Source organism: Parasteatoda tepidariorum, chromosome X1 (genome assembly GCF_043381705.1).
Source record: "Parasteatoda tepidariorum isolate YZ-2023 chromosome X1, CAS_Ptep_4.0, whole genome shotgun sequence".
Classification (NCBI taxonomy): Eukaryota; Metazoa; Arthropoda; class Arachnida; order Araneae; family Theridiidae; genus Parasteatoda; species Parasteatoda tepidariorum.
This window is the reverse complement of record NC_092214.1, coordinates 11137440-11149617: the sequence shown is the minus strand read 5'-3', so window position 1 is coordinate 11149617 and position 12178 is coordinate 11137440. Positions and strand designations below refer to the sequence as shown.

General features: G+C 30.5%; 1 protein-coding gene across 1 annotated transcript in view; it reads right to left on the bottom strand.

The window, feature by feature from the left end:
- The window catches only part of LOC107439885 (uncharacterized), a gene marked incomplete in the record, with an annotated part of 56567 nt that overhangs the window by 38275 nt on the left and 6114 nt on the right, over positions 1-12178 (bottom strand). The window contains 3 exon segments of the mRNA XM_071187573.1: positions 2112-2341; positions 4814-5243; positions 5322-5363. Coding sequence (XP_071043674.1) covers positions 2112-2341; positions 4814-5243; positions 5322-5361 — 700 coding nt within the window.

Here is a 12178-nt window from a genome sequence, read left to right as displayed (position 1 = left end):
CCAGCCGTAAGCAAAAGGTTAATGAAAAGGCATTTTTTCAGAAGATTGAGCTTTTCAAGGATGAATTCAAACTAGCTTTGACAGAGCAGAAGTTTAACCTTTTGCTTATGGCTCCTGAAAGCACCTACTATTCTGAATCATCAGTTGTCCCAGCCGCAAGCAAAAGGTTAATGAAAAGGCATTTTTTCAGAAGATTGAGCTTTTCAAGGATGAATTCAAACTAGCTTTGACAGAGCAGAAGTTTAACCTTTTGCTTATGGCTCCTGAAAGCACCTACTATTCTGAATCATCAGTTGTCCCAGCCGTAAGCAAAAGGTTAATGAAAAGGCATTTTTTCAGAAGATTGAGCTTTTCAAGGATGAATTCAAACTAGCTTTGACAGAGCAGAAGTTTAACCTTTTGCTTATGGCTCCTGAAAGCACCTACTATTCTGAATCATCAGTTGTACCAGCCGTAAGCAAAAGGTAAGCAAAAGATTAACTGATTAGAGATTTACGAAAGTTTCTATACTCTGTATTAATTGGAAATATTAGATCACAAATCAGCCTTTCATCCCTTCAGTGGGTCGATAAAATAAGTACCAAGCATGCTTGGGGACTAAATAGTGGGGGTTACATGTTTTGGCTGACCACCCAACGGGAACATCTGCTCCTGCACCCCAGAGCCCGAGGTCAAGAAAATTGAGATGGGTACAGTAAGCCTCTATGAGCTTACTGTTTTACTATGGACGCCACTGAGTTTAGTTTAGTTTAACTTAGATCACAAATTGAAGTTTGCATACAATTTACTTTTGTCCCTGCAGATAAACCATTAGAATCATTTTCAAATTATGTAAAGAAAAGTTATTGAAGGTGTGGAAGGAATTAGCAGATTTATTTATCTAACAGATGTTGATTGCCTTTACCCTAGCAGCAAAATAACATGGACCCTCATTGGACCAATATTCACGAATCTTAGTTCAATAAGGGTTCAAAGGGCCGATATTTTTCCAGTATGGGACCTATATAGAATTGTCCAATTCACCTAATATTTTACTGCCACTTTACAACCAGCCCTATATAGAATTGTCAGATTCACCCGATATTTTGTAATCATTATTCAGTCAATATTAGCCCTATATAGCCCGACATTCACACTGCATAGTACCAATATCAAAAAATCTAGATATCCCAATATTGGTCTCTCGGAGCATGTTCATATAGGACGCATAGTGAGCCAATTTCGAGCCCAACTGGGGCCAAGATATATATGTTGCTAGGGTAGTTGAAGGATTGACTGTAGGTGGGCAATAGTACTCGAATAAATATATTTATGAAAATTGTTGAAGAGGAAAATAATTTTCAATTATTCAAACACCAGAGTTATAAAGACAAAATATCTATTAAAAAACATGAACTGCTTCAATAAAAAAAATCGAAATTTTATAAATAATAAGAAGTATGTTTTAATTTAGCTAATCAGGTGCTCCTCAGCAATAATTCCTTAAAAAAATGAATATTTAACAATAAAATTACTAATTTTGGAAATGGCCCGGAGGAACGGCTGCATGTTCAAGCCACCCACAACATCACCGTTCATTAAGAAATCAGCTAAGCACATGTTACAATATTGTTCACTAAAAGAAGTAAAGGAATCTATGTATTGGCAATCACTTTAAATATATTGCCATGGATCTTTTTCCTAACAAAGCTTCCAAAGCTCGAAATCATATAGCAATGTGGGGTCGGAAATGCTTTCCTGAAACGGTGACGTACACAGAAGCACCATAAAGAAAAGAGACCGTAACAGAAAAATCGCTGTAATAACACATTGAAAAAATTATGTGGCCTCCTCGGTCACCCGACCTATCATGTCTTGATTTCTGGAGTCATATGAAAACACTGATTTATGACACCCCTGTTGATAATGCTGGTTGCAAGAATCGCAGTAGCTGCNAGCGACTCTTATAAATTAAGGGCTTGAAATCAACTCACATCCTAAAATAAATCATGTCTAACTTAACATTTTAGGGAGTTTTAAATATTAAAATGCGTTAAAAATCAGTTCTGTAACTCTAAAGACAAATTTCTTCAAAATAATCTGTTTTAATAAAATATACTTGAACCTAATACCTGCAATTGTAACTGAACTTAATCGATTAAGCTTCACTCCATTTAAGCGATCATCAACTCCTGATCCTTTTATTTTTCTTCGTAATTCTGTTGCATCAATATCTCGATTATTGCCTAAGAGTCCTGCATAGATGCCGAGTAACACTTTTCCAAGAGCAACTGCCTGTTTCTTTTTGCCAAGAATGCTTATTACGCCATATTCTCGAGGATGTTTAGAAAATTTCTGTTCACTGAAATGAAAGGATTATATATTTGGCTTAAAAACACTAAGCTACACTATAACAAAAACTCGGTAAATCTCAACCATTATTTGGTGCAAAGTTTCTTATTATCCCAAAGTTTAGTTGAATGAAAGATCATTTTATTTCAGTTACACCATAAATTGGGAAGTATGATCGAGAAATATTTCCATGATGCAACTGACTGCGCAAAAATTTGGCAAAAGGCACAAAGCTTTGACTGTAAACTAAACGATATTTGTTTACGGCTACATGTTTTCTTTGCAACTCAGTCTCGGTGCATCGGGACGACTTCAAGTTTATACTTATTTAGATAGGTAAATGGCTTATTTTTCATTTCTTTCATTGAAAATACCAAAATATAGTAAAATTGAACTCCATTTCATGTAGCCAACATATGTATACTAATTTTTGGTGCAACGTGACTCGAAATGTAAGTACAAACTGTACTTTTTATACTTTTAAAAACACTTATTTCTATCGACTGAGGTATGGCTTCATTGGGTTCTGCCGGAAACAATCTCTCACTTATCTAGATGGAAAGTTTCGTTCTCTTTTTTTAAACCTTGTAAAGAAAAGAAGTCATACTGTCACATATTTTTAAAAAAAAAATGAACAAAAATGTCCTTAACTAATCGCAATCGAAGAATTTATTTGGTTTAACAGACTTTAAAGCGTGAGACAAAGAAACTTGTATTCTTTCTAATATTGAGTTTTGAAACGTCTTTCACTTTTTTGCTGGAACTCTTTGTATTTAGAATTATAAATCCGTTTTTATTTATAATACACAGCTGAAGAAAAACACCTTGAAATCCATATAAAAAATGGGCAAACTTTATAATCAATGAAATTTTTGATCGACTAATCAGATTTTCAGAAGATGCGATTTTCGATTCTGCCATTATTATATGTGCCATTATTTTGTGTGCCATTATTTGGTTATAGTGGATTAGGTCTTCAATGAATTAGCCAGAGTTGCAATGAATCAGCCATAGTTGCAATGATTGAGCTGGTGGCACCAACCATTAACATCATATAGAGGCTATTATTTTCCCAAACTTTTCAAGTAATATGCTTTAACGTATTTTCTGTTTTGAATTTTCAAAAGCATTTCATACTTAAAAGTCATGCTCATAATACTTTTAAAAATTTTGCTAACTTGTATTTTATTTTATATCTGTCGCTGAACAGCCGACCCAATTTTGGGTTTACGACTACTAATGTTCAACTCCGTAGCCTTGTCAATTTAAACCAATCCAGAAGACAAGGAAACTCCTGTAACAGTACTCCCAGAGTTTTTGATTTGGTATGGGAACATGGAAGACTTTGCGACTCTACAGATTTAGCGTGCCGGCAAGGATCGAACCCACCACCTCTTGGACATGGGTTCAGTGCCCTACCAAGATGATGCTGAATCAAAAAACAAAACAGTTGCCAATACATTTATAGAAATTCTCTGACTCAATGAACGCTTTCCTTTGATTTGTTCAGTTACGTTGCACTAGAGCTGCACTATGGGCTATTGGCGACTGTCTGGGAAACATCCCTGAGGATGACATGCCATCATAATTTTGATCCTCTGCAGAANAGCACAGTTTAACGAGGACCAATACCGCACACCCTCGGTCCCTACGCAGACTGATCCAAGTGGTCACCCACCCGCACACTGACCGCAGTCAGTGATGCTTGACTTCGGTGATCTGCTGGGAACCGTGTCTTAACGATCAGTCCACTGCGGGACGAACGCTTTCCTTCAACGGGCATTTATTTTTACTTGTTCAATAACATTTCATAATTTCATTGACAATGTCTAGATATGCGTAGTATGGAAAGTAATAATTAAATATTTGATGATTAAGTATCAATTTGCTTTGCTTTAAGCAACTACTATCAATCTTCTCCTAAATTACATTACCTGGTCAAATTATTAGACGCTCTATGAGATTCTACGCAAAATCTTAATTATCAGGAGATGCTATACAGCTTTATTGTTTTTACGCAGCTGAAACCGGTTTGCACTTGTTTACATGCGTGTATCAATCGGTTAACATTGTAATGCAATGCGTCAAAAATAAATGCAAATAGGAAGTATATAAACATCTCCCGAATAAAAATCCATAGCATGTATGTTTAAATAAAAAAGTATTGCGAGCAAACTCGTGCAAAACATGTCATTATTAAAAAACTACAGTGTGTCTAACAATTTGGTTTAATTATTTTAATATACTAATATAATACCTGATATTATAAATATTCTATATTTATATAATCTATCGTCTAATTTATCTAATCGTCGAATTTATATTTTATATCGTCTAGTTTAACCAAATGATACACGAACGCAAACAAGTGCAAACCGGTTTCAGTGCAATAAAGCTGTATTAGTATCACCTTATTATTAAGATTTGAATGCATCTAATAATATCTCCAGGAACTGTAATGAGTATTATTTAAATAAAATACCTTCCAATAGGTTCATCATTCTCAGAACCTGTAAGAGTGTCGTTGAATGTATGAGAGAGCATAAAATGTAGAGCGCATTCTTCATCATCTGTAAGATCTTCTTTCTTAAACACAACATTGAAATTATCAATTGCGAAAAAAGCCCGTTCCACTTCATTGTTAGCTTCCCAGACTGGATTTTCGAAACGTAAATCAGCCGGTATGTTATCTACTCGAAAGCTCACGAGTAATCGACGAATCAGTTCTTGAGCATTTGGGTAGGATATTTCGAGCCTTTCAACGAGAGAAATAAAAGTTTCTATGGAGTTGGGTAAAGGTAATGTTTGACCATTTATTACTTCATCTGTGAGTCGTTGGTTAACTTTATTCTCGTAACAGCGTTTTAATTCTCCAATCTCAGAATAAGTTCTAAAACATTGAACCACAGACACTGAAATAAAAAGTAAAATAGAATTTTAAACCAATTCAGATAAATAAATTAGACGCTAACTACTGAATGACTACTTACCAAGAATAAATGATATAATTAGTTTCATGTTGATATTCATATCAATCTAAAGTATAGAAAAAAAAATTAGCAATTTATTAGGATACATTAGTCTATACTTTAAAATAAAAACGATTTTCAAAACAGATGTTTAAAAAACGAAGCTACGTGCTCTACACGTATTTCAAGTTGTATTCATTTCTCTTTAAACACGTTTATTTTCTTAAACGAGCATTTTGACCAGATTAAAACGACGACATCATTGAGTTTAATTGAATAAATAATCTAATATAGTTTCCTTCATAATTAGCGATATTTCGATAGCGTTTTTTCTTGCATAGTTTCGACTTACTTTTTTGACAAGGATTCAAATGACATATAAAGATGACGGAATCTTTAGAGAAAATGTATCACTCAAATGTTTTCTTTATTGTTTTTTTTTTCTCATAAATTATAACAGAAAAAATAATCTTAAAATATGCAAAAGCATATGGTTTAAATTTTAAACAATACAAAGCGTTGCTTTCTTCAATGTCATCTATAAAAGTTTTATAATATAAGAAAAAATAATTATGATAGCTTTTTTGCGATCACTGGTTACCCATTAATCAAATGCTTTTTTTTTCTTTTCTTGATTGACTCCGATAAATGCCAAAACATTTCAAATTATGGGTTGCTAAAACTGTATCAATTGATGTTTGTCCTCTTGTCGGTTTTCAAATCCTGCATAGATACGTGTCGTCACAAAATACTTTTCCTTCGTCAGTATTCATATTTATATTAAAATCACTCTCAACACGGTAATTATAACTTAATAATAAAAAGAATATAAAAATATTTTAAATTATTATTATTGTGTAAATACATTAAAAATGCCTGCTGGTGAAAATAAAAAGAAAAAAAAAGAATTTTAAAAAAATTAGCAAACAGCAGCAGTCGCCATAGCAATGCACGCAATGACGACGCATTCGCACTGTTTACTATTACTCTTGAACACAATTGAAAAATGTGATGACGTCCAAATAAGGTGCGCACGCAATCAAACCCAAAACAACACCCTTTTTGCCAATGGGTGGCAAATATGTTACAGATTAATTTTTATTTTGGGGAAAAAAGCCCCGTCAATATGATTAAAACTTTTACTTAAAAAATGAATATAGACGTTAAAAGAAATGCAATTGAATATCGTAATTTTAAATTTTTAAAAATCATAGGTAATAAATGCAGCAATAAAATATTCGAAATATATTGATTCAATTTTTTTTTCTCTCAGAAAAGTGTGAAAAAAAATGATTTAAATGGAAATTTTATATTTACCAAACATATTATTTCACTGATATTAAAAATTCAACTTAGGTTATGCATATCTGAGTGGTATATTCACTTCACAAATCGTTTAACTTTACTTCTTGAAATGTTTCAAGTTGCAATGCTCTTAGATTTGTCATTTTTAAAATAAATATCTCAAATAATAAACATCTATAAATGACAAATACATTATTAAAAACAAATTTATAAAAGGAATTATGCGAAATAATTTTTTCATCTCATTTTCCACTATATATGTGTTAAGGTATGTGCAAAATTCTATACTTTTATCTTACTTTTACTTTACTTTTGCTTGTACTCTAGTTTTTCTCAACGTTATAGCAATTTTTGTGCAAAGTGATAACAGTGATGGACAGACGACTGATTTTAAGTCTTTAAATGCCTTTATCGCAAGATCTGTTTTTTTCTCCCGCATTTTTCACCATCTTAAACACAATGTTGTTTTTAAGTGTCTACAATTTTTTATAAGCGTATATGATTATAATACACATGTTTTGAATTACAGACTGAAAGACAAAAGTAGAATTCCATTTTTTATGCATGTTTCTTCGCAAAGACAAGAGCTGAAATTTTTAAANATTATTAGGCCAGAAATATAAATAGCAACCCTTGTAATACACATGTTTTGAATTACAGACTGAAAGACAAAAGTAGAATTCCATTTTTTATGCATGTTTCTTCGCAAAGACAAGAGCTGAAATTTTTAAAAATTTGCTTTTTTAACTGCATTAATCCCTGTAGTATATGCACTTGCTTTTTAGATGATTGTTCAAAACATGATCTTATAAATAAAATTCTCAAAAGAATGTTTGTAAGAATGTTTTTACGGGCTTTAGCATACTGTCCAAATTATTAGACTCACTATAAGATTCCATGTAAAATCGTAATTATCAGTTGACACTATACAGCTTACTAATTTCACGCGACTGAAACCGGTTTGTACTTGTTTACGTTAGTGCATTAATAGGTTAAATTAGACGATATATTACATAAATATAGAATATTTATTAACTCAGGTATTATATTAATATATTATAATAATTAGACCAAATTATTAGACGCACTGTAGTGTTTTAATAATTGCATGTTTTGCACGAGTTTATAGGCAATACTTTTATATTTAAACATACTTGTAATGGGTTTTTATAAGGGAGAATTTTTACATACTTTGTATTTATTTTTAACGTATTGCGTTACAACGTTAACCAATTGATACACGAACATAAACAAATGTAAACCGGTTTCAGCCGTGTCAAAACAATAATGTCTTAATTAAGATTTTGCATAGAATCTTATAGTGCGTCTAATAACTTGGCTAGGGACTGTATATGCTAATATATGTCTTATTTTTGCCTAAAAATGGTCATATAAAAGGAAAATAATAATAATTGTTTCTTGCTTGTTTTATGCACTTGTTTTTTACACATAATAGAATAAATAAACTAGAGTTCTTAAATTTTGTATTAATATTTTAAGAAGAAGTTGTCGAAACTAGTCGGATGCCTTAATCAATGTGATGGCTAGGATAGCCAAGGTTGGTCCTTATTTAACTTATAACAAGATAGCCTTAATCATAATTTATATACGAACCCACTTAACTAATACATAAATACTTATACAAACTTAGGCGAAAACATAGTTTTGCATATAAAGTTTCCATTTTAATAAGATTTTAATCTTATGTTATTTAATAGAGTGGAACGCTTTTGTTTGAAGTATAAATTCAAAGATCAATCATTTTAATGGTCAATTTAACTTGAAAAATAAAGTAAATTGTCGCAAATTTATTTAGATGGCATTTTTGTTTAGAATGCATGTAAGAATTTTTGTTTTATTTATAATTACTTAAATCATTATTTTGTTGCTCTGATAAATGTTGCCCTGATTTGTATTTCAATGCAAATATATTTTCTCATTTCAGTCAGTTGTGACTGTTTCATATTTTGTTGATACGTTATAATGGCAAGCTAATATACACTGTTAGAAATTTCTCGGAAAAAAATTGCTTAAATAACAATTTATTTAATTCTTCTTTTACCATATTCGAACAAAGCAGTAAAATAACCATAAATAAGAAGGTATTCAAACTGTTAATTGTGAGAAAATCATTTATTAATTGCTTTCCTTTTATACGGTTAGAGAACCAGAATTTTATTGCACCAACTAGCATAAAAAAGCTTAGTTCCTCGCAGCTAAATGCGTAGCATAGCCGCGTGGTCTAGTTTGCCAATTTCATGACCGACAGAATGCGAGTTCGAATCCTAGCGTTGACACCACAATGTTTCATCTATTCCTCTTAACACACGAAGAGTTTCCATAGCCCTGCACTTTCCAATTTGTTGTCCTGGACAATTAGAATACGACACTCTCATTCACGTATAGATTGCAGCACCATAAAGCTGCTAAACGCAACTTCTTTTTTACAGTTTTGAAACCATGCTAGTTGTAAATTGTTAAAAAAGCGTATATATTTGTATTTAATTTTTTTAACCTCACTAGTTGTAAGCGGTTTCGTAACCGTAAATCTAAGAAGCGTTCTTTACTATAAACTTTACGGTTAATGGGATGGACAGACGGTAATTTTACCCTAATTTTAGAATTCTAACAGTGTATATTATTACTCAATGTAAGTATTTACGTCTATTCTACTTCATTCATTTTATTTGAACGGCTCTCCTTCTCGTAAGATGCCGGGCATATAACATTACCCATGATGCCTCAGATACACATTCACACATCGCAGAGGAAAACATCTATTCTCTGTGCGGTATTCGAACCTCCAACCATTTACTTCACACGCTGGCCACTTATGCGTTTTATGATGTTATAAATACATCGTTAATCATATCATTTCTAAACATCCGATCATTTAAAGCAATAATAACTTACCAACTCACTAAAATATATAAGTAATCTTACGCTTCAATTACTGAGCATTGTGGCTAAAAAGAAGAAAAAAATGTGAGTTTATGAACATTCAAAGCAACTTAATTTAAAATATTTATCGAATTTAAGTAGGATTAAACAGAAACTACTTGATTGTTATTATCTTAGACTTCTTACTATTTTTTTACCCTCATATAATAAAAAGAATTTACTTAAAAAGTATTTTATGACCCCTCATATTTTCATTGGGAGAACATGAAAAATTTGATTGCTTTCTTAGTCACATTATATTCTAAAACCTCACTCACAAGCTGCAAAAAGTAAACAGTGATAAGCGAAATATTCAGCACTATCACTAACAATAGCAATAAACGTTATCTCAAAAGTTCACTCTCAAGCGGAAGATCGGGAAAAATCACAAAAAGTACTTATAGATTTGACACAGTTTTTCTAAATTTTAAATGAATTTAAATTTCATAACGAATCTATATAAATTGACATCACCGTATATAATAAACATTTTACATAAATACTGATTTTTTTTTTTTTTTTAACGGAATGGTCTTGAAATTAAGTTACGTTGGTGAAGTATTAGATTCAACTTAAGGATATATTATTTTAAACATATAGAATTAAACATAAATTTAAAAATTTTTTAAAATTTAAATCCTTTTTTTTCTAATATAATAAGATACAAAATTCTTAGATTACATTTGAATCATAAACTTTCAGATAACTTCAGCAACAAAAAAAATTGTAATTCCCAAAAGCAAAGTTTAAATTAAGTATTGCAATAAAATAGAATTTAAAACTATTTCAGTTTTAAAATGGAAAAAAAAATAGTTTGATGTCACAATCTTTCCTCATTTTATTTTTATAATTTTTAATAAAATATAACTTTTTGAAGTATAAATAAGTATATATTGTACAAATATAAAGAAGTATATGTTATAAATTAAAGGTTAATATGATAGTAAATTGAAAATGAGAACTTGGTTAATAGTAAGATTGGCTATTAATTTAAAACAAAAGATAGTTTTTGTCACCCATTGTAAATGTGTTCTCTCCTAAAAAGACTTTCGTGTGCCGGTGTTTTTTCTTTCTTTTTTTTAAATTATAAAAAATCCAGTTTTTTTTTATTTAAATCAGTTTCATGAATTCAAATCGGATATTTATATATTTTATTAAGATACTTTAAGAATTTTTTTTTATAACGAGCAAAAATTTTTTAGATCTTAAACTGCCATTTCAAAAGTGCTATGATTTATTGTATTTGCATATTGACACTAAATAACTATTGATACTTTGCTAATTGAAACTTAACTACACACACACACACACACACACACACATATATATATATATATATATATATATATAGTAGTAGTAGTAGAGTTTCAATTAGCAAAGTACCAATAGTTGTTTAGTGTAAATATGCAAATACAATAAATCATAACACATTTGAAATGGCATTTCAAGATCTATAAAATTTTTGCTCATTATAAAAAAAAATTCTTAAAGTATCTAAATAAAATATACAAATTTCCTATTTAAATTCAAAAATCTGATTTAAATAAAAAAAAATTGGATTTTTTATTATTTAAAAAAAAAAAAGAAAAAACACTGGCACACGAAAGTCTTTTTAGAAGGGATCACATTTATAATGCGTGACAAAAGCTAGATTTTGTTTTTAATTAAGTTCAAAATGAATATAAAACAAAGGAAAATTACAGACATATGAAAAAAAAGGGGGGGGGAAATAATAATGAAAAAATAACAAACAACTGGGGAATAAAAGTAAAGAAAAATCCGAAAAAAAGGAGAAATTTTTTTTAAAAATCCGGAAAATAAAAGATATGATCTTTTCATCCACCCACACGATTATATCCGCAAAAAAGAGAGCTTTCTAATATTGTATCAATATAGCTAAAGCAAAATACATCAATACAATAGTGTGAGGAGCACTCAAAAAATTTTTACAAAAATTACAACTAAAAATAGAACACAGAAAGTAAAAATAACACGGAAAAACAGAAAATGAAATGTAAAGAAAAAACAGAATAAAATATAATCTATAAAGCGCGTCAACTTCTTTAAATTATCCAGTATAATATTATCTTTCGCACATCCATTTTCGGGCCCATCCTTGGTAACTAACAAATCAAACGCACTTCAGTAACGCATTAAGAGCGCACTTTAAAACAAAACTCCTCTAGTTACGCTCAATCTGAGCTTTTGTTTTCATATTTTGCAATCTGGAAATCTTATTACGAAAATATTTTAAATCATTCTTGAAAAAATTTTCCGTTGTGTTGTTGTACGTTCATTTGAATTCGCTACTCGCTTTATAGATTTCGTTTCATGTTTTATTCTGTTTTTTCTTTATATTTTGTTTTCTGTTTTTACGTGTTACTTTTACTTTTTGTGTTCCTCTTTTTGTTGTAATTTTTGTAACAATCTTTTGAGTGCTCCTCATACTATTGTATTGATATATTTTGCTTTGGCTATATTGATACAATATTAGAAAGCACTCCTTTTTGCGGATATAATCGTGTGGGCTGATGAAAAGATTGTATCCTTTATTTTCAGGATTTTTAAAAAATTTTTCTCCTTTTACTTCGGATTTTTTTTTTTTAGTTTTATCCCCCAATTGTTTGTTACTT